The sequence below is a fragment of the Pecten maximus genome, chromosome 12 (assembly GCF_902652985.1).
Source record: "Pecten maximus chromosome 12, xPecMax1.1, whole genome shotgun sequence".
NCBI classification, from domain to species: Eukaryota; Metazoa; Mollusca; class Bivalvia; order Pectinida; family Pectinidae; genus Pecten; species Pecten maximus.
The window spans coordinates 31,537,047-31,563,546 of NC_047026.1; the positions used below are offsets into that span (position 1 = coordinate 31,537,047).

At 38.3% G+C, this 26,500-nt stretch overlaps 1 protein-coding gene across 1 annotated transcript in view; it reads left to right on the forward strand.

The window, feature by feature from the left end:
• LOC117338989 overlaps positions 1 to 26,500 on the forward strand; it is a 138,138-nt gene that overhangs the window by 24,008 nt on the left and 87,630 nt on the right. Inside the window, exons 6-16 of the mRNA XM_033900353.1 lie at positions 2,559 to 2,780; positions 9,771 to 9,816; positions 12,528 to 12,677; positions 14,810 to 14,881; positions 15,304 to 15,486; positions 16,149 to 16,337; positions 19,167 to 19,366; positions 19,759 to 19,840; positions 20,466 to 20,514; positions 23,165 to 23,346; positions 26,058 to 26,125. Of these exons, the coding sequence (XP_033756244.1) occupies positions 2,559 to 2,780; positions 9,771 to 9,816; positions 12,528 to 12,677; positions 14,810 to 14,881; positions 15,304 to 15,486; positions 16,149 to 16,337; positions 19,167 to 19,366; positions 19,759 to 19,840; positions 20,466 to 20,514; positions 23,165 to 23,346; positions 26,058 to 26,125 (1,443 nt within the window). The remainder of the gene's footprint in view (positions 1 to 2,558; positions 2,781 to 9,770; positions 9,817 to 12,527; positions 12,678 to 14,809; positions 14,882 to 15,303; positions 15,487 to 16,148; positions 16,338 to 19,166; positions 19,367 to 19,758; positions 19,841 to 20,465; positions 20,515 to 23,164; positions 23,347 to 26,057; positions 26,126 to 26,500) is intronic.

Sequence of the window (26,500 nt, forward strand, 5' to 3'; positions counted from 1 at the left end):
CAAGTTCCACTGGTGCCATTGAGCTGAAACTTGCCTGAAATGATCCTGAGATGATCCCGACCAAGTGTTGTTATTTTTCGGGTCGGTCCGAAATCCAAGATGGCCGCCATAGCCGCCATCTTGAAAAACACATTTTAAACTTCTTCTCAAGTTCCACTGGTGCCATTGAGCTGAAACTTGCCTGAAATGATCCTGAAATGATCCCGACCAAGTGTTGTTATTTTTCGGGTCGGTCCGAAATCCAAGATGGCCGCCATAGCCGCCATCTTGAAAAACACATTTTAAACTTCTTCTCAAGTTCCACTGGTGCCATTGAGCTGAAACTTGCCTGAAATGATCCTGAAATGATCCCGACCAAGTGTTGTTATTTTTCGGGTCGGTCCGAAATCCAAGATGGCCGCCATAGCCGCCATCTTGAAAAACACATTTTAAACTTCTTCTCAAGTTCCACTGGTGCCATTGAGCTGAAACTTGCCTGAAATTATCCTGATATGATCCCGACCAAGTGTTGTTTTTTTTCGGGTCGGTCCGAAATCGAAGATGGCCGCCATAGCCGCCATCTTGAAAAACACATTTTAAACTTCTTCTCAAGTTTCACCAGTGCTATTGAGCTGAAACTTGCCTGAAATGATCCTGATATGATCCCAACCAAGTGTAGTTATTTTTCCGGTCGGTCCGAAATCCAATATGGCCGCTGAGGCCGCCATCTTGAAAAACACATTTTAAACTTCTTCTCAAGTTCCACTGGTGCCATTGAGCTGAAACTTGCCTGAAATGATCCTGATATGATCCCGACCAAGTGTTGTTATTTTTCGGGTCGGTCCGAAATCCAAGATGGCCGCTGAGGCCGCCATCTTGAAAAACACATTTTAAACTTCTTCTCAAGTTCCACTGGTGCCATTGAGCTGAAACTTGCCTGAAATGATCCTGAAATGATCCCGACCAAGTGTTGTTATTTTTCGGGTCGGTCCGAAATCCAAGATGGCCGCCATAGCCGCCATCTTGAAAAACACATTTTAAACTTCTTCTCAAGTTCCACTGGTGCCATTGAGCTGAAACTTGCCTGAAATGATCCTGAAATGATCCCGACCAAGTGTTGTTATTTTTCGGGTCGGTCCGAAATCCAAGATGGCCGCCATAGCCGCCATCTTGAAAAACACATTTTAAACTTCTTCTCAAGTTCCACTGGTGCCATTGAGCTGAAACTTGCCTGAAATTATCCTGATATGATCCCGACCAAGTGTTGTTTTTTTTCGGGTCGGTCCGAAATCGAAGATGGCCGCCATAGCCGCCATCTTGAAAAACACATTTTAAACTTCTTCTCAAGTTTCACCAGTGCTATTGAGCTGAAACTTGCCTGAAATGATCCTGATATGATCCCAACCAAGTGTAGTTATTTTTCCGGTCAGTCCGTAATCCAATATGGCCGCTGAGGCCGCCATCTTGAAAATCACATTTTAAACTTCTTCTCAAGTTCCACCAGTGCTATTGAGCTGAAACTTGCCTGAAATGATCCTGATATGATCCCGACCAAGTGTTGTTATTTTTCGGGTCGGTCCGAAATCCAAGATGGCCGCTGAGGCCGCCATCTTAAAAAACACATTTTAAACTTCTTCTCAAGTTCCACCAGTGCTATTGAGCTAAAACTTGCCAGAAATGATCCTGATATGATCCCGACCAAGTGTTGTTATTTTTTAGATTGGTCTGAAATCCAAGATGGCCACCATGGCAGCCATCTTGAAAACACATTTTAAACTTCTTCTTCAGTTCCACTGGTGCCATTGAGCTTGAAATTGGTGAGGATGTTAAGGAAGGAGGGCCAACAAAGTGTTTTGTTATTTCGGGTCGGTCTCGTAAAAACTTTGACATGGCAGCAATGGCGGCCATTTTGTAACATGATTGCGCAATCATGGTTTTCCTGAACAACACCTATTTCAAACTTCTTCTCAAATTCCACCAGTGGGATTCAGCTCTAACTTACCAGAAATTATCCTTAGATGGTCCAGACCAAGTGTTGTTATTTATTGGGTCCGTCAGAAATCCAAGATGGCCACCATGGCCAACAGTGCCACTATATACTTGCTACAGAGAATGCGTACTACAATAATATTAGGGTTTTAATTTAGAGTCAGATGACCGTTAAGGCCCCTGGGCCTCTTGTTTTATTTGATAAATGAGGCTGGTGATCCTTGGAGAAAGGGGTGGGGATTCAACAGAAAACAATCTGGTTTCAACAAAACTTGTACTGAAGTAAACTAGCACTAAAAGAAAGAGAATCAGTTCTTAATATAAGTGTAAGGTTTGTTCGACATTATTTAGAGACAAATAGTTTATATCAAATTTGGCTTTAAAATAGTTTTTGCTGCCTGCATAAATAGTTTTCCATGCATACCAAAGCTACCATTATGATGGAATCCCTGCTCTAAGTTTTAATAGTATAAATAGTTCATACATACCAAAGCTACCATCATGGAATCCCTGCTCTAAGTTTTAATAGTTAGATGACTGTTCAAGTCGATCATTGGTCTCATGTTTATCAATCATCTATTTTGTTTCAGTGTATGATATTGTTTATGAAGAACTGTCTGAAGAAAGCTGAAGAGAGGAAATATAAAACAATATCATTCCCTGCCCTTGGTACTGGTAACCTTGGTTACCCCAGGGATAAGGTGGCCCACACGATGTTTGACACAGTGAACAACTACTTCGAGGAAAGGCCTGATTCCTACATTGAGTGTGTTAACTTTGTGGTTTATCCCAGAGATAAAGGTACAATCAAGGTAAGATACATATGTACATTGATGTTACTGATTATATTAGGTCCATATCTACAGTTTAGACCCAATCATATATATCGCCAATCTCATTAAAATTTGACTTGTAATTTCCACACTATGATACTAAATGATACACTGCAATACACGATCTAACAATTCCCAGCAGAATGCCATCTCAGTATGACGTTCATTCTTTGGAAGTATATTATAATTACTTAACATGTCCAAGGTATTCCTGTCAACGAGATATTGCATAATCATTTTCTTTTTTTCTTTCAATGTAATGCACATGGGATTAGCAACTTTTTCTATTGCTGTGGCCATTAACAATACATCAATGTTTGGGAAACTTTGCATATTTCAAATCAAGTGCTGAATTGAGTCATAAATGCAAAGGAGAAGCAACCAAGTTAGGCTTGTTTCAGACTCTTTGTCATTGGTTGACTATATTGATGTCAGTGACCAGTTTTCATTGGCTTTTATTTGAAGCTCAAACCTTATTTGCTCTCTTTTCAGTATCTTTAACACTTTGACTTCTAATTAAACAAGAGCCCCACAGGATCATGATATTTGGATAGTAGCATACTGGGATGAAGGGCTACCAAGTTTGTATAATTGGGTGACCTTGACCTGTTTTTTAGATCACAAAAACTTAAAATGCCTTCTTATTAAACAAGAGGTCCAGGGTCATGATATTTAGCCAGTAACATACTAGGATGAAGGGTTATCAACTTATGCTAATGCCTGACCTTGTTTATTCAAATGTATGGCCTTGACCTGTTTCAAGGTCACAGGGGTCTTGTATGTAATTAACAGATTTAAATGACTTCTTGTCATTTAATAAGAGGCCCAGGCTCATGATACTAGCATACTTGGATGAAGGGCTACCAATGTTGTTAAAATGAATTATAGTCATCATGCTTCGTCCGTCGTCGTGCGCCGACTGCCGTCCGCCGTCCGCCGGGCGTAAACTTTTCACATTTCAAACTTCTTCTCAAGTTCCACCTGTGGGATTGAGCTGAAACTTGCCTGAAATGATCCTGAGATGGTCCTGACCAAGTGTTGTTATTTTTCGGGTCGGTCCGAAATCCAAGATGGCCGCCATTTTGAAAACACATTTTAAACATCTTCTCATGTTCCACCAGTGCTATTGAGCTGAAACTTGCCAGAAATGATCCTGAGATGGTCCTGACCAAGTGTTGTTATTTTTTGGGTCGGTCCGAAATCCAAGATGGCCGCCATAGCCGCCATCTTCAAAAACACATTTTAAACTTCTTCTCAAGTTCCACCAGTGCTATTGAGCTGAAACTTGTCTGAAATGATCCTGAGATGGTCCCGACCAAGTGTTGTTATTTTTCGGGTCGGTCGGAAATACAAGATGGCCGCCATAGCCGCCATCTTCAAAAACACATTTTAAACTTCTTCTCACATTCCACCAGTGCTATTGAGCTGAAACTTGCCTGAAATGATCCTGGTATGATCCCGACCAAATGTTGTTATTTTTCGGGTCGGTCAGAAATCCAAGATGGCCGCCGTGGCCGCCATCTTGAAAAACACATTTTAAACTTCTTCTCAAGTTCCACCAGTGCTATTGAGCTGAAACTTATCTGAAATGATCCTGAGATGGTCCTGACCAAGTGTTGTTATTTTTCGGGTCGGTCTGAAATCCAAGATGGACGCCATAGCCGCCATTTTGAAAAACACATTTTAAGCTTCTTCTCAAGTTCCACTAGTGCTGTTGGGCTGAAACTTACCTGAAATGATCCTGATATGATCCCGACCAAGTGTTGTTATTTTTTGGGTCGGTCAGAAATCCAAGATGGCCGCCGTGGCCGCCATCTTGAAAAACACATTTTAAACTTCTTCTCAAGTTCCACCAATGCTATTGAGCTGAAACTTACCTGAAATGATCCTGATATGATCCTGACCAAGTGTTGTTATTTTTCGGGCCGATTCGAAATCCAAGATGGCCGCCATAGCCACCATCTTGAAAAACATATTTTAAAGTTCTTCTCAAGTTCCACCAGCGCTATTGAGCTGAAACTTGCCTGAAATGATCCTGAGATGGTCCCGACCAAGTGTTGTTATTTTTCGGGTCGGTCCGAAATCCAAGATGGCCGCCATTTTGAAAACACATTTTAAACTTCTTCTCATGTTCCACCAGTGCTATTGAGCTGAAACTTATCTGAAATGATCCTGAGATGGTCCTGACCAAGTGTTGTTATTTTTCGGGTCGGTCTGAAATCCAAGATGGCCGCCATAGCCGCCATTTTGAAAAACACATTTTAAGCTTCTTCTCAAGTTCCACTAGTGCTGTTGGGCTGAAACTTACCTGAAATGATCCTGATATGATCCCGACCAAGTGTTGTTATTTTTTGGGTCGGTCCGAAATCCAAGATGGCCGCCGTGGCCGCCATCTTGAAAAACACATTTTAAACTTCTTCTCAAGTTCCACCAATGCTATTGAGCTGAAACTTACCTGAAATGATCCTGATATGATCCTGACCAAGTGTTGTTATTTTTCGGGCCGATTCGAAATCCAAGATGGCCGCCATAGCCACCATCTTGAAAAACACATTTTAAAGTTCTTCTCAAGTTCCACCAGCGCTATTGAGCTGAAACTTGCCTGAAATGATCCTGAGATGGTCCCGACCAAGTGTTGTTATTTTTCGGGTCGGTCCGAAATCCAAGATGGCCGCCATTTTGAAAACACATTTTAAACTTCTTCTCATGTTCCACCAGTGCTATTGAGCTGAAACTTGCCAGAAATGATCCTGAGATGGTCCTGACCAAGTGTTGTTATTTTTTGGGTCGGTCCGAAATCCAAGATGGCCGCCATAGCCGCCATCTTGAAAAACACATTTTAAACTTCTTCTCAAGTTCCACCAGTGCTATTGAGCTGAAACTTGTCTGAAATGATCCTGAGATGGTCCTGACCAAGTGTTGTTATTTTTCGGGTCGGTCCGAAATCCAAGATGGCCGCCATAGCCGCCATCTTGAAAAACACATTTTAAACTTCTTCTCAAGTTCGACCAGTGCTATTGAGCTGAAACTTGCCTGAAATGATCCTGATATGGTCCTGACCAAGTGTTGTTATTTTTCGGGTCTGTCCGAAATACAAGATGGCCGCCATAGCCGCCATCTTCAAAAACACATTTTAAACTTCTTCTCACATTCCACCAGTGCTATTGAGCTGAAACTTGCCTGAAATGATCCTGATATGGTCCCGACCAAGTGTTGTTATTTTTCGGGTCGGTCAGAAATCCAAGATGGCCGCCGTTGCCGCCATCTTGAAAAACACATTTTAAACTTCTTCTCAAGTTCCACCAGTGCTATTGAGCTGAAACTTACCTGAAATGATCCTGATATGATCCCGACCAAGTGTTGTTATTTTTCGGGTCGGTCCGAAATCCAAGATGGCCGCCATAGCCGCCATCTTCAAAAACACATTTTAAACTTCTTCTCAAGTTCGACCAGTGCTATTGAGCTGAAACTTGCCTGAAATGATCCTGATATGGTCCTGACCAAGTGTTGTTATTTTTCGGGTCTGTCCGAAATACAAGATGGCCGCCATAGCCGCCATCTTCAAAAACACATTTTAAACTTCTTCTCACATTCCACCAGTGCTATTGAGCTGAAACTTGCCTGAAATGATCCTGATATGATCCCGACCAAGTGTTGTTATTTTTCGGGTCGGTCAGAAATCCAAGATGGCCGCCGTTGCCGCCATCTTGAAAAACACATTTTAAACTTCTTCTCAAGTTCCACCAGTGCTATTGAGCTGAAACTTACCTGAAATGATCCTGATATGATCCCGACCAAGTGTTGTTATTTTTCGGGTCGGTCCGAAATCCAAGATGGCCGCCATAGCCACCATTTTGAAAAACACATTTTAAGCTTCTTCTCAAGTTCCACCAGTGCTGTTGGGCATGATCCCCACCAAGTGTTGTTATTTTTCGGGCCGATTCGAAATCCAAGATGGCCGCCTTAGCTGCCATCTTGAAAAACACATTTTAAACTTCTTCTCAAGTTCCACCAGTGCTGTTGGGCTGAAACTTGCCTGAAATGATCCTGATATGATCCTGACCAAGTGTTGTTATTTTTCGGGCCGATTCGAAATCCAAGATGGCCGCCATAGCCACCATCTTGAAAAAACACATTTGAAATTTCTTCTCAAGTTCCACCAGTGCTATTGAGCTGAAACTTTCCTGACATGTTCCTGAGAGGATCCTGACCAAGTGTTGTTATTTTTTGATTGGTCTGAAATCTAAGATGGCCGCCATGGCTGCTATCTTGAAAAACACATTTTAAACTTCTTCTCCAGTTCCATTGGTGCCATTGAGCTGGAAATGGGTGAGGATGTTAAGGAAGGAGGGCCAACAAAGTGTTGTTATTTTTCGGCCTAGTAAAATCATTGACTTGACAGCCATGGTGGCCATTTTGTTACATGATTGTGCAATCATGGTTTTCCTGAACAATGCCTATTTCAAACTTCTTCTCAAAATTCAGCTCTAACTTACCAGAAATTATCCTTAGATGGTTCAGACCAAGTGTTGTTATTTATTGGGTCATGGTTTAGACCAAGTGTTGTTATTTATTGGGTCAGTCAGAAATTCAAGATGGCCACCATGGCCAACAGTGCCACTATATACTTGCTGCAGAGAATACATACTACAATAATATAAGGGTTTTAATTTAGAGTCAGATGACCGTTAAAGGGACATCACGTTAAACCAATTTTTATTTTGTATTTTTTCATATTATTGGAGTAACAATAACCATTCGAATTTGATGATATATGTATATAAAAAACATCAATTATTAATTATAAAAAGGTTATCACAATTCGTTGATCAATAGTCTGAATATGCAAATTTTGTGACATATACGATAACACGTATGCGCACAACACACTAAAACACCTGAAAACAAAAATGGCTTCCAATGTGAATCGACTGCGGTTGAAAACGATAACAGCTTCCGCAATGAAGAGAATAATTGGAAAATGGGTCAAACACAATCCTAGAATTAAACTGGGGAAGCAGTACAATACAGTTAAAACATGAAAACAGCAGTAATACGGACGCTGCTCGTATTCTGCTTGATTGCTGGATAGTAGGTCATGACAATCTCGGTAATATTTACACAAACTCGGTAATATTTATAGTCTGTACCAGTACATCGCTACTGTCACTATACTATATGTACGGTGTTTACACTTATTTACACATAAATATATGTGCCGGAATATATACAGAACGTGTTATTTAACATTTCAACCACTGTATAATATCGTTGTCCAACTAATCCATTTCGCCTTGTAAACTATCGTGTGTTTGTGTTGCCTCGATTTCAAAACAGTTACGTGATGATTTAAAAATAATTTCCGCGCTAAATTTATAGGGGGATTCCCAACTAAATCAAGTGGTCAAGCTGGACATGAGGATCGACTGTGAACATTGGGACAGCACAGAAACATAACTGGAAAGGAACAAAACATGTACATTCATTGAAAATTACAACGTTTTTACCGTGATGTCCCTTTAAGGCCCCTGGGCCTCTTGTTTAAGATCACAGGGGACAAATAAGTTAAAAACTTCAAACAACTTCTTATCAATGAAGAGGTCCAGTGTAATGATATTAGGCCAGAGACATACTGGTATGAAGGACTGCCACACTTGTGCAAGTTGGTGACCTCGATCTATTTTCAAGGTCAAAGGGGCCAAATATGTTAAAATATTAAAGTAATTTCCATTCATTAACCAAGAGGCACAGGGTCATTGATATTTTAGCATACTAGGATGAAGGACTGTTGAGATTATTGAAATGATTGATAATGACCTACTTTCAAGGTCACAAAAACCAATTGTGTAAAAAGCTTCAAACAACTCATTAACCACAAGGCTCTGAGGGTCATGATATTGGGTCAATACCCATAATGTGCTTGGATGAAAGGCTAAAATGTTCAAACTTTCAATTTTTTTAACAGCCTCTTATAAATGAAGAGGCACAGCATCATAATATTGAGATAATATCATGCTGGGATGAAGGGTTAATAACATCATTGAAATGAATGGCTTTGACTTAATACTTTCAAGGTCAGAGGTCAAATATGTAAAAATCTTGATACAATTTCTTGAGAATAAGTGCTATGAGTTTGTTCAAATTGGTGACCTTGACCTAATTTCAAGATCACGGAACTGAAATGTCATATCTCACTGTTATAAGATGAAGGTTTAATAATGTAACAATTGTGACACACACATAAGCCCATAGCCCTGGGTTGAGCTTAAAGGAATCCAATTATATTATAGCTAAAACTGGTGTGCCTTCTTCCTGGTTTGATTCCTCATTTCCAGGTGTCTTGATTGGCTAAAATTCAAACTCATCTTTAGACCTTTGCCTGATGTGCGCAACAATAGCTACTCTTTAACCTTATAAATCTATGTACTAATATAGGTACAATATATAGATACTAGACACTTTTTAAAATATTTTTTGGAAGGTTGCAATTATGGAATGATATAATTATGAAAGTTTCAGCCTTATATGCACATTACATTTATCACATGACCATATTAACATAACATATATAATTAGATTCATTATACTATAGATCACCCTGTTTAGATGATACTGTAATATCTGTCACCAATTATCCATATAACATTACTGAGTGAACCATTCATGTCCATTCACCTTTTGTTTGCCTTTTTAACATGTGACCTTATCAGATTTGTGCTAAAGTCTAATACACCACAATTGTAATATGTTGTTTAATATTGTACACTCTCTCACTGTGTTCATCAACTGACTCAGAAAATGGAAAAGTGATACTATTTCAAAGCCAAGGTTAAATCGTTAATTGACAGTTATATTCTAATTAAGTGAGACACCACAGTGAATGACTGGCACTGCAGCAAACATGTACAGGCCTTTTGGGCCTTTCATTCTAAAACATCTACTGAATACAACTAATATATTTTTCTGCAGGCATTTGAAGATGAAGACAAAAAGCAAAAGGAAAGAAGCAGTAAAGGTAATCTATGTCATTTTAATGATACCCTGGAGGTTTCTACACAGCTTTCAGTCTGTACCTATCTTAAATTATAAGCAGGGATTTAGAGTTGTCTTACATTAATGAGCATGGAATAAGGCCTATCCCAGCAGGCACAATGACGTTGATTAAACGTTGATTCAACGTTGAGGACCAGCGTTGATTATACGTTGAATTCATATTTGATTTTGAAAGTTGTGACAACGTACCATAATTCAACGTCAGGATTTCAACTCTGACACAACGTATTTCTCACTGACACAAAATAAGACAAAACAGAGTTTTTTTTTCAATTCATACTTTATTTTCAAAAAAACTTGTGTAGTTAGCGGTCGGCATCTCCATCTACTGGTTCTGGGCCATACTTTGAATCACTAGGACATCTGTAGTCTGTGAATGGTTTTCAGTGCATCCTGCTGGAAAAGACAAAATCATTGAAATAACTATAATATACAGTCTATAAGGCGTTTATAAAATCATAAATGAGAGGAGAAAATTGCACTCAAAATTTTCAATTTAAACTACGTTCTGTATATGAAATAACGTGACCTATCCTATAGATTTCTATAAATTGTAATTATAAAAAGTATTTCCAATGCAGGTGTAGAAGAAAGGAATTATTTAACGATAATTTCCTCATTTCTTACACATCTGGGCCACAATTTAGTACAAAATATAATAAGTTACCCAACTTAACTTAGTGTACACAAATTATCACAAGAGACAAATGTAGTAAAATGTGACACTAGTGACAACCTGATAGGCTGGACTGTCATTCAACACACAAACTAAAACCGTAACACGTGGGACTTTATATATTGCTACAAACGTGACAAAATAAAATGATAATCTATCTATTTACATGAAAACCATACCGTACTGGTCATAAAAATATTACTGTATCTTTCATATTGTACTACACTGTATCATTATCACAAGATATGGCTTATTGCAGAAAAAAGAGTTAACAGTGCAAAATATTTGAGGATTCAATTCAAAATATCGTCTTATCTTAATCTATCCAATGTCATTTATATTACCCGTATGGGATACCGGAGTGATTAAATGTCATGCCTTCTAAATACACCATTTATCTATCAATTTAGTCTGATTATTAATTCACCCCATGATCGGGAGTGACAACGCTCGCTATCGTTATCCCTATTATCAGTCAGGGCATTCGTAGGAGGGGTGTGAAATCTTGCCGTGGGGGTCACAACAAACACCTGTCCAGTGGTCAGTACAGGTAATTTTTTTGTTGGAATCATGAGATGTCAATTACCTATAATATCCTAGCTAACAGGCCATGAAAAAAGTTTGATACAACGAAAACTTCGATTTATAAAAATTTGAATCATACATAGGTTCGTTAGTAGCGTTACATAGTGAGGAAATTCGGGACCAAGCAAAAAGTTTGATATAGCGAGAAATTTGAATCAACGAAGTTCGAATCATCGAGGTTTGACTGTATATATCAACGTTGAGTGCCTGCTGGGATCTTACATTATCAGCAGGGATAAAGACCTATCTTACATTATCAGCAGGGATTTAGACCTGTTTTACATGATCAGCAAGGATTTAGACCTATCTTACATTCAGACCTGTTATCTTACATTTAGACCTGTTTTAGATGATCAGCAGGGATTTAGACCTATCTTACATGATCAGTAGGGATTTAGACCTAATATCTTACATTATCAGCAATGATTTAGACCTTAAAATATCATACATTATCAGCAGGGATTAACTCTTTCGCGGCCGATCCCGCATCTATGCGTGATATTTACAACCCCCCTGCAGGCCTGATACCGCATACAGGTGGTCTCTCCATGCCTGTCGTAAATGGCCGATCCCGCATACACGCGGCCAAACACGCTATATTACGTTTTCTATGATTAGTTGAAAACTAGTATTCCAAAGACACACCTCCAAAACCGTCCAATCAGAGCAGGTTTTACTGAACAGAATGGTGGGTTGTTTACCTAGTTCTGATTGGCTGAAACACACAAAGGAATGCTTTATTTATGCGGGTGTGGCCTTCACCTTTCTTCATTCATAAATGTAAACATGGCGACAGACAGCAGCACACGATTTGATAGCGACAGCTCCGGAGAAGAATGTGTCAAAAAAAGTGTCAAAGTCACTAGTTGTTGTGGCAAAAAATGTGTCAAAGTTACTGTTGTGGCCTAAAATGTAAGCATCTTTCAAATAAATGTTATTTTGTAGAATGTAGGCCTATATTAATTTAAAATTGTTGAAAATATTCACGATAAATCTGTTTTGAGCTACCACAAAACAACTTTAAATAGTCATTGTCAACTGCAAGTGTTCATACTTTAACAACAAAAACCTGTGCTCTATAGGCGACTCTCACACTTGTGATGTCACAGCTCAGAATCTATCTATAGCAATGACCAGCTCCAGTGCTAATTGGCTATTGACAGAACTCAGGTGACCGTTAAGGTCCATACACCTCTTGTTTATTAAATTACCTAGGCAAGTGACAATTATACTATTTTAGTAACTATTTCGGATGCTATATTCAGTCAAGGATCAGTTAGACTATTGTAAAAATTAAACTGAAATAGACAACTTTCAATCTGTTTTGGTCGGTTTCATTTTCCAACACGCACACATTATTAATATCATTCACACAATTTGATTGAAATACTTAAATTTGAAATTTACTGCAGGCAAAGTTTCTGTGCCAACACACCCTGTGTCAGAGAAGACTGGAGTACAGCTAAGGTATGGAAATGTCGACCTCTGGGTGACCCTAGGACAGATCGAAAAGACAACAGCTGAGGGCCTCATCATCTTCTGGGATTCAAAAACACTCCACGGTAGGAAACAAATTAATCCTTATTAACAATTGAATATCCTTGGAACACGTATAGTGTATCATAAGGCAGGGAATTCGAAGGTGTCAAAAGCTTGAGGGAGAAGACTATACCGGTCTCACCTTCTAGAAAAACACACAGTCATTTACAACAACAGAAAAACACTCACATTTGCATCACAAGAAAGTCACACACATTTACAACACCAGAAAAACACATTTACAACACCAGAAAAACACATTTACAACACCAGAAAAACACATTTACAACACCAGAAAAAAAGTCAACAAGTTATACTACAGACTTTATTAATATATTCTTTAACTGTAGTGCTACATTTGTATTTCATCTGTATAGCGTTTTATTAACTGGTACATACTTACAAAATGTACTCCCACCCCACTTGATAGTTTAATCCCTCTGTGCTTGTGCAATTATTTGTAACCATATACTGTATTTGATCTCAGAACTTTAGAAATATCTACAGTGGACCCTCGATAATCCGAACACCTTCGTTCCCAGTCCAAACCGTCCGGATTACGAGTTTTCCGGACTGCCGAATTTCGTGTACCAGGTCAAAAAAAATTGTCGTGTAAGAGTTATCTCCCTTGATTATATACAATCCGGGACGTTTCATAAACACGTCTAATTGTCAGACTTTTTAACAATAAATATACTTATGTTTCTGATATGATTCTTGTTTTGTTTTGTAGAAAGTAAAAAATAAACTATGTTTTTTAAAGAACATGTAAAGTGAAAGTTGTTTTATTTATAGCGGGCATATGTGACCTACAAACAACACAGATGTGTCACATCCCGGAGGTTCACAAAAAAGTAGAAATTACAAACGTTAAATACCTTAAATAAAATACCCGGATTTTACAACTTACCGTCAGTCCATGTTATCTATTTAAAAGTACGCGACACCAGCGAGAACTACCCAAGATGTCCGATAATTATTAAACCCGTATTCACTTAACAATGTGACGCTTAGTTAAGTATCAGACGACTATTGACTAATTTGTGTGTAATCAACCCAGTTCTTCTGATCACTGCTTAATACGTAAATGTGTATGTAATTAATAACATGCATCTTTCAATGAGTCGTCGTTTCACGTAACGGTGTTACAAAGCCGATATCCGTGTTTACCCAATACAAGTGTTAATGATGTTAATTACCGATCATAAATTTATTACATGTATTTGAGATTGATTAATTATCGTATCGCGTACTGTATGTTTGTGCATAAATTCTGTAACATTTAGGTCGTAGAGAAAAAGCAATGTACCGTTATAAAAACAAAAGCTACACATTGTAACACAGGTAAACACCCGGGGCTATGACCTGGCAGCGGTCGCTATGACTACGCACAGTGTCAAGCGATAGTCTGTACAGCTGTCGACACGGGTGACTTGCCCCGAGATTTTTTTCTCCTCGTGGTGAAAAAATCGTCCGGATTATTGAGGGAAATTTACTAATGAAAAGTACGTTCCGTTCCCAAAATGGGCTTCCGGAATCGGAATCCGAATTTCCGGACTGGTGAGTACAAATAACGTTACGGAAATCCGTTCCCGTGCATTTCCGTCCGGACTGTGAGTTTTCCGGACTATCGGCGTCCGGATTATCGCGGGTCCACTGTAGATATATTTAACTTGCATATTGTTCTGAGAATAGCTAAGGTGGCTAAAATAAGTCGACTGGTGTCAGCATCAATTTTTAGGTTTATAGTTTAATAGTTTAATTTTACAATTAGCTGCAGTCAATAGTGCTTCAGTTGCCAGTTTCAGTTTTATAATACGAGGCAAAGTGATGTTATAACATAGGCTAATTATTTAGTTATTTTATAAACCCAAAAGGAATTGAATTGTATGTTAAAGATTTTGAGTAAGCCTTGAAATGAAGTTTTAATTCAAGAAAAAAATTATGCTCTGTGAAATCACCACTTTCAAGAATCAGTTAGTTATTACAAAGTTGAAGCTTTGATATAGAGTATCAGTAGTAGGCAGAGATTGTTAATCCAATAATTAATATCTGATAGATCTTAGATAAGTTAATTATGATCATCATAGTTAAGGCAGTTTTAACAATTCATTATTGTCCTTGGGACTTTTGCACAGTTTTAATTTCATTTCAGAAACTCCCTTACAATGTTCCTACTTCAATGAAACTGTAAATCCAAGAGGAGTCAAGGATCTGCAAGACAAACGTTAGTCAAGAACTCTGTGGGGGCATATCCATGCATTTGCTGTTTTTTTCCAACTGTTGACATGTTCTGAATATAAGTTGTCCAACTATGATCTGGAATGGATGTTAACTGAATTAAGGGTTAATTTCCATTCACTTAATATTGTGAGGATGCTGATATTTTGTTGTTTTGGTACCAAAATTATTTGCTGTATATAGTTGAATTAGAATTTCCAACATTTGAGCTGTTTTAAACTTCGATGAAATTTTATATTTTAATCTAAGTTATACTTTAATTAATATTTTGTCATTGTTTACATTGTCCAGTAGAAATTTCTGTAGAAATCTAATAGAAGTATCAGATTATTGTTATACAATATATGTACCAATTGTAATGCTGTGTGGCCATCTTAATTCCTGACTCTGTTTTATGTTTTTTAACAGGAACATCAATGGTCAACAAAGGTGAGCTGGCTGTGACCGTCGCTGGTACTCTCAGTTATAAGTCAGTCATCCATTGTCTGTTAAAGGAGGATAATCATTTCCAGTTGGAAACTGTGATGTCAGTCTTGACTGAAGCTGACAACTGCAAGCTATCTTCTGTAGCCTTATCTCTTAGCAAGACAGGTGAGTTGCTGTTCTCTGTAACATAATGAAGACAATAGATGTTGTGGAGATTATCTTATAATACCCCCGCAACGAAGTTAGGGGGGTATACTGGAATCAGGTTGTCCGTCCGTCCGTTTGTAGACACATTTTGTCCGGAAAACTCTTCCTAAACTGATGGGCCGATTCCAATGAAACTTCACACAAATATAGAGGACCATGTGTAGATGTGCATGCCACTTTCTTTTTCTCAAAATTATGGTTGCTATGGCAACTGGTCACTATAAACAGGTTTTCAGATAAGAACCACACTTTAAGTTAGTCCAGACAACTCCTCCTAAATCGAAGGGCCAATTTCAATGAAACTTCACACAAATATAGATGTCCATATGCAGATGTGTATCTTACTTTCTTTTCCTCAAATTTATGGTTGCTATGGCAACTGGTCACTATATTACTGGGTTATCTTAGTTAGCCTCTAATTAAGAGTTCCAATTCACCATTGACTCGTGCAGATTGCGGGGGTATTAGTCAGCCATATGCATCCTGGCTACAGTTCTAGTTTAACATGGGCGTTTTGGCATAGAGATAATCTTATTTAGCATCAGATCTTTTTTAAATGATTTGAGGAAATGCACTGGTGCTGTTTCAATTTTTACTATAATTTTATTTTTGTTACACAGGACTATGGACAAGATCAAAACAAATAATTGTGAACCAATTCCATGATGCATTGAAGCAATTTGAAGGACGAAACAAGACCTTGAGATATGTAGAAATAATATCGGATTCACCCGAAATATACAACTCCATAGAATCACTTATCAGGTCTTCATATGGTAGCCGACTTGTGGAAAGTAAGACTGGCGTTGGTTTGTGTAAATTAGGTACATGTATATTCAATAGGATTGTTTATATAAAAAAAAATCTCTGTTGATTTATGGTTAATGTTCATACATTACAATGAGTACTACTTAGAGGTCAGAATATGTGTACATTTTAAACAACTTTATCGATGTATTAAGTGTTCAAGCTAACTTAGTTTTTTGCTAGCAGTATAGTCTGGTTTGGTATTTACAAACATAGATATGATTCAGTACATTTAAAGGACTTTCAAGTGACATCAATAGTATGTAACAGACCTTTTAGTCCCATCAAAGTACATCAATAGTGTGTAACAGACCCTTTTGTCCCATCAAAGTACATCCATGGTATGTAACAGACCCTTTAGTCCCATGAAAGTACATCAATATTATGTAACAGACCTTTTAGTCCCATCAAAGTACATCAATATTATGTAACAGACTTTCTAGCCCCATCAAAGTACATCAATAGTATGTAACAGACCTTTTAGTCCCATCAAAGTACATCAGTAGTATATGTAACATACCTTTTAGTCCCATCAAAGTACATTAATAGTGTGTAACAGACCTTTTAGTCCCATCAAAATACATCAGTAGTGTGTGACAGGCCCTTTAGTTCTTCTTCTCAATAAATAACCAAGAGGTTCAGAGACCTGATAATGCGCCTCTAGCATGCTGGGGTGAAGGGCTACAAAGTGACCTTGACCTAAATTCAATGTCACACAGGTTGTTTATGCTAAAACCTTTCAAACAACTTCATTCAAGGTCTCAGGGGTCAAATATGCTAAAATCTTGAAATGCCTTCTTCTCATTACACAAGAGGCCAATAGACCTGATATTGTTAAAATAAATGACCTGGACCTTTATTCAAGGTCACAGGGATCAAATCCAATATGCTGAAATATTTTTACTTCTTCTTGATAACCAAGAGGCAAAGATACCTTATTAGGTCATCTGACCCGTGCGTAAACTTTTCACATTTCAAACTTCTTCTCAAGTTCCACCAGTGGGATTGAGCTGAAACTTGCCTGAAATGATGCTTGCATGGTCCTGACCAAGTGTTGTTATTTTTCGGGTCAGTCTGAAATCCAAGATGGCCGCCATGGCCACCATTTTGAAAACACATTTGAAACTTCTTCTCAAGTTCCACTGGTGAGATTGAGCTGAAACTTACCTGAAATGATCCTGGGATGGTCCTGACCAAGTGTTGTTATTTTTCAAGTCGGTCAGAAATCCAAGATGGCCGCCATGGCAACCATCTTGAAAAACACATTTTAAACTTCTTCTCCAGTTCCACTGGTGCGATTGAGCTGGAAATTGGTGAGGATGTTAAGGAAGGAGAGCCAATAAAGTGTTGTTATTTTTCGGCTTCATAAAAACTTCGACATTGCAGCCACGGCAGCCATTTTGTAACATGATTGTGCAATCATGGTTCTTCTGAGCAACACCTATTTCAAACTTCTTCTCAAATTCCACCCGTGGGATTGAGCTCTTACTTACCAGAAATGATCCTGAGATAGTCCTGACCAAGTGTTGTTATTTTTCAAGTCGATCAGAAATCCAAGATGGCCGTCATGGCAACCATCTTGAAAAACACATTTTAAACTTCTTCTCCAGTTCCACTGGTGCCATTGAGCTGGAAATTGGTGAGGATGTTAAGGAAAGAGAGGCAACAAAGTGTTGTTATTTTTTGGCCTCGTAAAAACTTTGACATGACAGCCATGGTGGCCATTTTGTAAAATGATTGCGCAATCATGGTTTTCCTGAACAACACCTATTTCAAACTTCTTCTCAAATTCCACCAGTGGGATTCAGCTTTAACTTACCAGAAATGATCCTGAGATGTTCCTGGCCAAGTTTTGTTATTTATCGGGTCAGTAAGAAATCCAAGATGGCCGCCATGGCAGCCATCTTGAAAAACACATTTTAAACTTCTTCTCCAGTTCCACTGGTGCGATGGAGCTGGAAATTGGTGAGGATGTTAAGGAAGGGGAGCCAACAAAGTGTTGTTATTTTTCGGCCTCGTAAAAACTTTGAAAGGGCAGCCACGGCAGCCATTATGTAACTGATTGCGCAATCATGTTTTTCCTGAACAACACGTATTTCAAACTTCTTCTCAAATTCCACCCGTGGGATTTGGCTCTAACTTACCAGAAATGATCCTGAGATGGTCATGGCCAAGTGTTATTATTTTGAAGGTAGGTCAGAAATCCAAGATGGCCACCATGGCCAACAGTGCCACTAAACCTGCAGAGAATGCATACTACAATATTATAAGGGTCTTTAATTTAGAGTCAGATGACCGTTAAGGCCCCTGGGCCTCTTGTATTGAATTTGTAACATGCTGGAATGAATGGCTACCAAGTTCATTCAAATTGATGACCTTCACCTTCATCCAAGGTCATCGGGTTAAATATGCTAAAATCTTTAAACAACTTCTTGATACCCAAGAGACCCAGAGACCTGATATTGGGATTGTAGCATGCTGGAATGAAGGGCTACCAAAATAGTCCAAATAGACCTAAATTCAAGGTCACAGGGGTTGAATATGCTAAAAACATTCAAGCAACTTCTTCTCAATAACCAAGAGGTCCAGAAACCTGAGACTGGCCTTATTGCATTCTGGGATGAAATGGTACAAAATTGAGACCTGATGTTGGGCCTGTAGCATGCTGTGATGATGGGCTTTTCAAGTATTCAAGGTCACAGGGGTCGATTATGCTAGACTATTCTTTAAAGTACTCAAATGACCCTGGCAGTTAATAGGACATAAAAAAATAGATCACACTAAACCAGAGCTCTTGAAGTGACCTGATCAACACTTTGTATTGTGAACAGGTGAGGATATCCCTGGAGCTACAGGAGGTGTCCGGAGCAGACGTGAGGCTTTGGAGGAAACTTCTCACCATAAATCTGCTGAAAACTCCACTCAGATGTCAGATGATGTCAATTTAGTAGTTTCTAGCAAATCAGAAGGCAGCATTGAGAAGGCCATTCAACAACTCAAAGACAAAATCAATGATTTACAGGTTTTAAAGGTAGTTATGAATGTCAATTTGTTAATAGTATGCTGTTTTGATTAAGGTTTCATCCATGCACAAGAGCCCCAGATATCTGTTATTAGGTCTGAAGCATGCAGAGGTAAAGTTTGTTCAAGACAATGAGCTTGATTCTTCCAAACAGTAAGTTGTTTAGCTAAGTTACAACATATCGCATGCTTATGTGCTTTTATTATTATCAGCAGGTGTTGAATGCAATCAGGGATTTTGATTTTTCACTGCCACTTCTCAGGAAATTTCTTGATTGATGTCATCTATGTTGTGTATATGGTTGAACTTTATTGTGAAATAAAGATCAGTTAAGGTCACTTGAACAGTCTTCTTATGAAAAGTCTTGTTATGATGTTTCCATTGTGATCTCTTATTTTCAGAAACAACAGTTTGATCAATCGACAATCTCTACAGCTGCTTCTGACCCAACACTGCCTCCACGCAGGAAGAAGACTCATACAGGTAGAAATAGTGCAGCATATATTCATCTGTGACGTAGAGGATCATATGGAATGTTTTCACATCATTCTGTCATTTGAGGGAAATGTATCATTATATTCAATAGGAAATCCATTCAATTTTTAGCTTACTTCAGTTACCTGAAGGGCAAGTAAGCTTTAAAATGCGAAGACGCATTGTACCTCTTCCATCCCGCTGTCAACTTTTCTTACAATTTCTTCTCAGTAACCATGCACAAGAGTCCAAGAGACCTGACATTGGGTAAAGTTTTTTCAAACAATGAGCTTGGTTCTTCCAAAGTTTACTATTAAATAGGTTTGTACTTTGGCAAAGCTTTCCTTATCAGTCTTCAATGTGTGTGGGATTAAAATATGTCTAAGACTACATAGATTTTCTCTGGTTACTCCATTTTCCAGCAACAATAAGATCTTCTGCATGCTCAGCTAGACTCATATGTCTTAGAGTGATTAATAGAAGTTGTTACACTTTCAATAAAATTTAATATTATTGATATACATGTACATGTAGTTATTATTTCCTGTAACCATATCATGCACTGTAAAGCCAAAAGTTAGTGATAAAACCTTTTATAGATATTCACTGATAAATGATTATATACGTTTTTCAGAGACAAAGCCATTAACCCCAGAGGAAAGAGATCCTCAGAGTGATTCTGGGTAAGTTTAATAAATACGTGTGTATAAATGTTAAGTTCTCAAGAATAAAACCATTACATGCAAAATAACAAGTTCCACTAATGAGTTGACTTGTTTCTATTCCTAAATTCTTGAATTTGATTCTAATACAATATATTGTTGATGCCTATCAATTGTAATGACATCTCCTCCCGAGTAGTTTATTCACTGTTATTACTGATCCTTTGTGTCAGTGTTAAAGTAGTAGTAATGCAAGAAGTTTACTCGTATATATTTACATTTTCACTTCGCTACGCCTCAATGAACCTAGTAAACTCCGATTACTTCATTTCCTGTTGAAGATTTTGGGTCGCATGCTTCTGAGAGACGAATCACTTTCTTGCCGCGTGTGAATACATTCACTGAGTTTACAATGGCGATCGAGTTCTGTACCACCTCAGACTTGAATGCACTTTCATTTTGTGAATCGTGTAACATTGTTATAAACGTATATAAACACAAGAGGAAGAGCCGCTTTATTTGCTAATAAAAATGCCAGTATACTAGTAATGCAGACAGTTTAGAAAACAGGATCTGACAGAACACTGACACTCTCCATAGCACCGATCGCATGACCTACGTAACAACACAAAACAGACTGGTAGCAGAAGTATGCTATATCGAGCACAGGCACACATTATTATCGTAATTTGACTCATAATGATTATAAATCTAAACATATGGAGGACACAAGTTTCCAGCCGTCGAATACCGCCAAATCAATCAAATCAATCTTTCCTTCCTACTATTATCAGAATTTACCTCCAAAAACACTAGTGCAACAATGAAATCCAATATTTCCAAAAACACCATATACATCATCAGCTAACCTGCGACTAAAATCCACATTGTTACACTTTTTTTCTCGAGTTCTGAATATCCCAGCTATTAGAATGCATCACATAGGCCTACGGTTGCAGGGGTTCGGCCTAAATTTTGAGTAACATATGACATCTATAAATAATCGCAAGACTAAATATCCAACATTCATTCAAATTATAAAACCTCACATTTTTCAAGGCTTTAGAGAATATATAAACACTGTTTTTTAATGTTGTGATATTTCACTGAACTCTCGTCACATTAACCTTGTGCTCATTTTTTTAACCGAGTCCCTGTGTCTCGAGTGACCAAATCACACACATACTATACTGTCAACACTGCACTTTAAATTCGTATTTATATGGGTATAGCTTAGTTTTTATTAGCCCACCATCATCAGATGGTGGGCTATTCAAATCGCCCTGCGTCCGTGGTCCGTGGTCCGTCCGTCTGTCCCTCCGTCCCTCCCTCCCTCCGTCCGTCCCTCCGTCCGTAAACAATTCTTGTTATCGCTATTTCTCAGAAAGTACTGAAGGGATCTTTCTCAAATTTTATATATAGGTTCCCCTTGGTGCCTAGTTATGCATATTGCATTTTGAGACCAATCGAAAAACAACATCGCCGAAAGGCAGCCATCTTGGATTTTGACAATTGAAGTTTGTTATCGCTATTTCTCAGAAAGCACTGAAGGGATCTTTCTCAAAATTCATATGTTAATTCCTTTTGGTGCCTAGTTATGCATATTGCATTTTGAGACTAATCGTAAAACAACATGGCCGACAGGCAGCCATCTTGGATTTTGACAATTGAAGTTTGTTATCACTATTTATCAGAAATTGCTTAAAAGGATCTTTCTGAAATTTCATATGGTTTCTGAAATTTCATATGTAGGTTGCCCTCTGTGCCTAGTTATGCATATTGGATTTTGAGACCAGTCAGAAAACAACCTGGCCGACAGGCAGCCATCTTGTATTTTGACAATTGAAGTTTGTTATAGCTATTTAACAGAAGGTACTGAAGGGATCTTTCTCAAATTTCATATGTAGGTTCCCCTTGGTCCCTGGTATTGCATTTTGGGACCAATCCGAAAACAACATGGCTGACAGACAGCCATTTTCGCTAAATTTTAAATTTTATATATAGGTTCCCCTTGTTTGAAAAGTACTAGAGGGCTGTTTCTGAATTTACACGGATTAGTAAGACTTAGAGGAAGGGAAAAGTAGAGAAAAAATCTATCTGACATGGAACCTATAAAGATCATTCAATGGTAGGCGCCAAGATCCCTCTAAATAAATATTTTACCTTGAAAATATCGTATTTATGTGTATCAACATCGTAATAATCAAAATGCGTATGGGACTATATTTTGTTTTGCATTGGCGACGAGAGTAGCTGACTGACTGCTGTTCCACTACTGTGCACACAATGAACAAAAGTGTACGATAATTATAACATTGTTTCAAAGTGACGCACTTACGTCACAACGTTGCGACCAAATTTTGCAATCTGGCGGCAGGATTTTTAATTTGTTATCGAAAATATAAGGATTGATTGTCAATTTTGTTGCTTGCATAGACTGATGAAGGGAAGTGAACCTCGTGCAAACGGTACATGAACTGCTTTGCAGTTCACTTCATTTGCACGAGATTCAATTCCCTTCATCAGTCTATGCAAGCAACAAAATTGACAATCAATCCTTAAGTAATATAATGTATACTACTGCACTGTTTTAATGTCATAATCACAACTATATACAAAACAGCATTGCATTTTTTAAACATTGTTTCTGTTTATCAATTACTTGATTCAGCACCATACTTACAAGGTCAGAATATGAAGAGATGCGCTTGCTACTTACCTCCAACAGTTCTTCACCATTAGATAAAGGAACGATAGAAAACTGGATGGAGACAATTCCTGTTTCAAAGTCTCAAGTTGTTTGTCCATTCCTGGATGATAATGAAGCACTGATCATACTCCAGTCTGTCAATGGTAATAGTTAGAAATGGCTCTTATACAGTATGAAAGTCTATAGATAAAAATTTAGATTGAAAGAAAAGAATAGGTAATTAATGTGCTGTACAGGTATTTTGTCTGAAATATCTATGGACAAGTTATCTACATGTGGAAATGAGGATTTATGAAACCACTGGAGGTAGTTGGTGGACAAGAAAATTTGTCCAGTATAAGAGAAATATGCAATTTTTATCTTCAGGAGTCGTACCTAATGTTCGTTATGGGGCCTGATTAATGATGAGTCGCGTAATATTAAACCTGCTCTACCCACAACTGTATATAGGGACACGATTCCAACAGAGGATTAACACTTGTGTCTATAATGGCAATACCTCAAGGGACTTACTCATGTGAAATTAACTCAAGGCAAAATTTGAAAAATTTCACCTCAGTTTAATACCATATACATTGGCTTGGAAAGACAAACGCAATCATGCTATAATAATTAATGGATTGAAGTCTAGTCATACCACATGGTCTGTTTGCCCTTTTTCAGCTTTAGTTAGCAGTAATATTTTGACATACCTGTTGTACCAGAACTGAGAAACTTCCACAAGACCAAAGTCAGACATTTCTTAGTTTTCTATATAATTAGCTTAGCTGTTTAAAAAGTCAAGTGAGCTTATACTGGCCACAATTTTACCGTTTGCTTGACTTATTCAAAATGACTAAAAGACACCAGGCTTAAGTACATGTAGCACACCGGGGTGGAGGGCTACCAAAGTGTGTTTTAATGAATAACCTTGACAAACTCGTAGAGAGCAGGGGTATAATATGTAAACAGTGTTTAAATGGTCTTGACAATCAAGGTTACATGGGTTATTTAGCTCACCTGGCCCAAAGGGCCGGTGAGCTTATGCCATGGCGCGGCACCGTCGTCCGTGTCCGTCGTCCATCGTCCGTCAACATTCTCTTTAAATTGCTACTTGTCCTAAATAATTGAATGGATTTTCACAAAATTTGGTCAGGAACATCCTTGGGGGAAGGGAAACAGAGTTTGTATAAATTTTTACTCTGAACTCCCAGGGGCCTGAGGGGTGGGGCCAAATAGGGGAAATAGGGGTTAATTCTTTAAATTGCTACTAGTCATAAATAAAGTTATGAATGAATTTGAACCTAATTTGGTCAAGAACATCCTTAGGGGAAGGGGGAAAGAGTTTGTATAAATATTGACTATGACCCCTCAGGGGCCTGAGGGGCGGGGCCAAATAGGGGAAAAAGAGATTAGTCTTTAAATCACTACTAGTCATACAGTTTTAAATGTATTTTAGCCAAATTTGGTCAGGAACATCCATGGGGGAAGGGGAACAGATTTTGCATAAATGGTTACTGTGACCCTCCATCCCATAACCATGTATAGCATCGCTGGCCGTTAAAGGATAAACACAATTCTGATGTAAAAATAGGCCGAAGGGTTTTTCCCCACCCTAAGGGACTTAGTATCTTAAAACAAAATTATGTCATGAAAATAATCCGTGAGGTCTTTCAGTCCCTTAGAGAGTATATGTGTTAATGAATTGAACATGAACATTATTTTGACATTTGGTCAAGTTCAACCAGGTGAGCGATACAGGCCCTATGGGCCTCTTGTTAACTTTTCACATTTACAAAGATACTGTGGACTATTATTATACCCCCGCAACGAAGTTAGGGGGGGTATACTGGAACCAGGTTGTCTGTCCGTCCGTCCGTCCGTCCGTCCGGCCGTCCGTCTGTATGTAGACACATTTTGTCCGGACAACTCCTCCTAAACTGATTGGCCGATTCCAATGAAACTTCACACACATATTAATGATCATGTGTAGATGGGCATGCCACTTTCTTTTTCTCAAAATTATGGTTGCTATGGCAACTGGTCACTATAAACATGTTTTCTGATAAGAACCATAACTTTAAGTTTGTCCAGACAACTCCTCCTAAACCGAAGGGCCGATTTCAATGAAACTTCACACAAATATAGAGGACCATGTGTAGATGTGCATGCCACTTTCTTTTTTTTTAAATTATGGTTGCTATGGCAACTGGTCACTATAAACAGGTTTTTATGATAAGAACCATAACTTTAAGTTTGTCCAGACAACCCTCCTAAACCGACGGACCAATTTAAATGAAACTTAACACAAATATAGAGGACCATGTGTGGATGTGCATGCCTCTTTCTTTTTCTCAAAATTATGGTTGCTATGGCAACTGGTTGGTATATTACTGGGTTATCTTAGTTAACCTCTAATTAAGAGTTCCAATTCACCATTGACTCATGCAGATATCGGGGGTATTAGTCAGCCATCCTGGCGACAGTTCTAGTTTGTTCTGATATCATGTGGAGAAAAAGGGCTACCAAGTTCATTCAAACTGATGAGCTAGACCTACTTTCAAGGTCAAACATGGGGTATTCATTTGGGACTGAGGTCTTATTTTCAAAAACAGCAGACTGTAGATAGATACAGACCCAGTGGGCGACTTGTTGATGATCTTGATTAAAAGAATCATGAAAGGTTTACATTTGCTATGGAAATTTTAATGAATCACTAAGCTACAAAAAGTGATATAAATAGGTCTTTCTTGTTTTATCAGTTTAAAAAAGACATTTCCCAATGACTTGAAAGTACTTAAGTGCAATGTTTTACATTTATGCATACTGACTTTTGATTAACACCATCACTATTTTCTCCAATTTGGATTTTCAGATGCTGAAAAGCTGCTGAAACGGCTGCAAGGAAGTGGTCAATACACTGTGAAAAAATTCCCCAGCCAGGTAATATTTTAGCTTAAATTCCTTGCTTTCAGAAATATTGAATATTTCAGATTTTTGTGATTCTTTGTTAATTTTTAGCTCACTTGCCCAAAGGGCAAGTGAGCTTATGCCGTGGTGCGGCGTCCGTCGTCCGTCGTCCGTCCGTCCGGCCGGCCAGCCGGCCGGCATCAACTTTTTCAAACAACTTCTTCTCAATAACAAAAATGCCCATGGACTTGATATTGGGTATGTAGCATGCTGGGGTGAAGGGCTACAAAGTTTGTTCAAATAAATGACCTTGGCCTTCATTCAAGGTCACATGGGTCAAATAGGCTATAATCTGCGCCGACTTCTTCTCAATAAACAAGAGGCCCAGGGACTTGATATTGGGCCTGT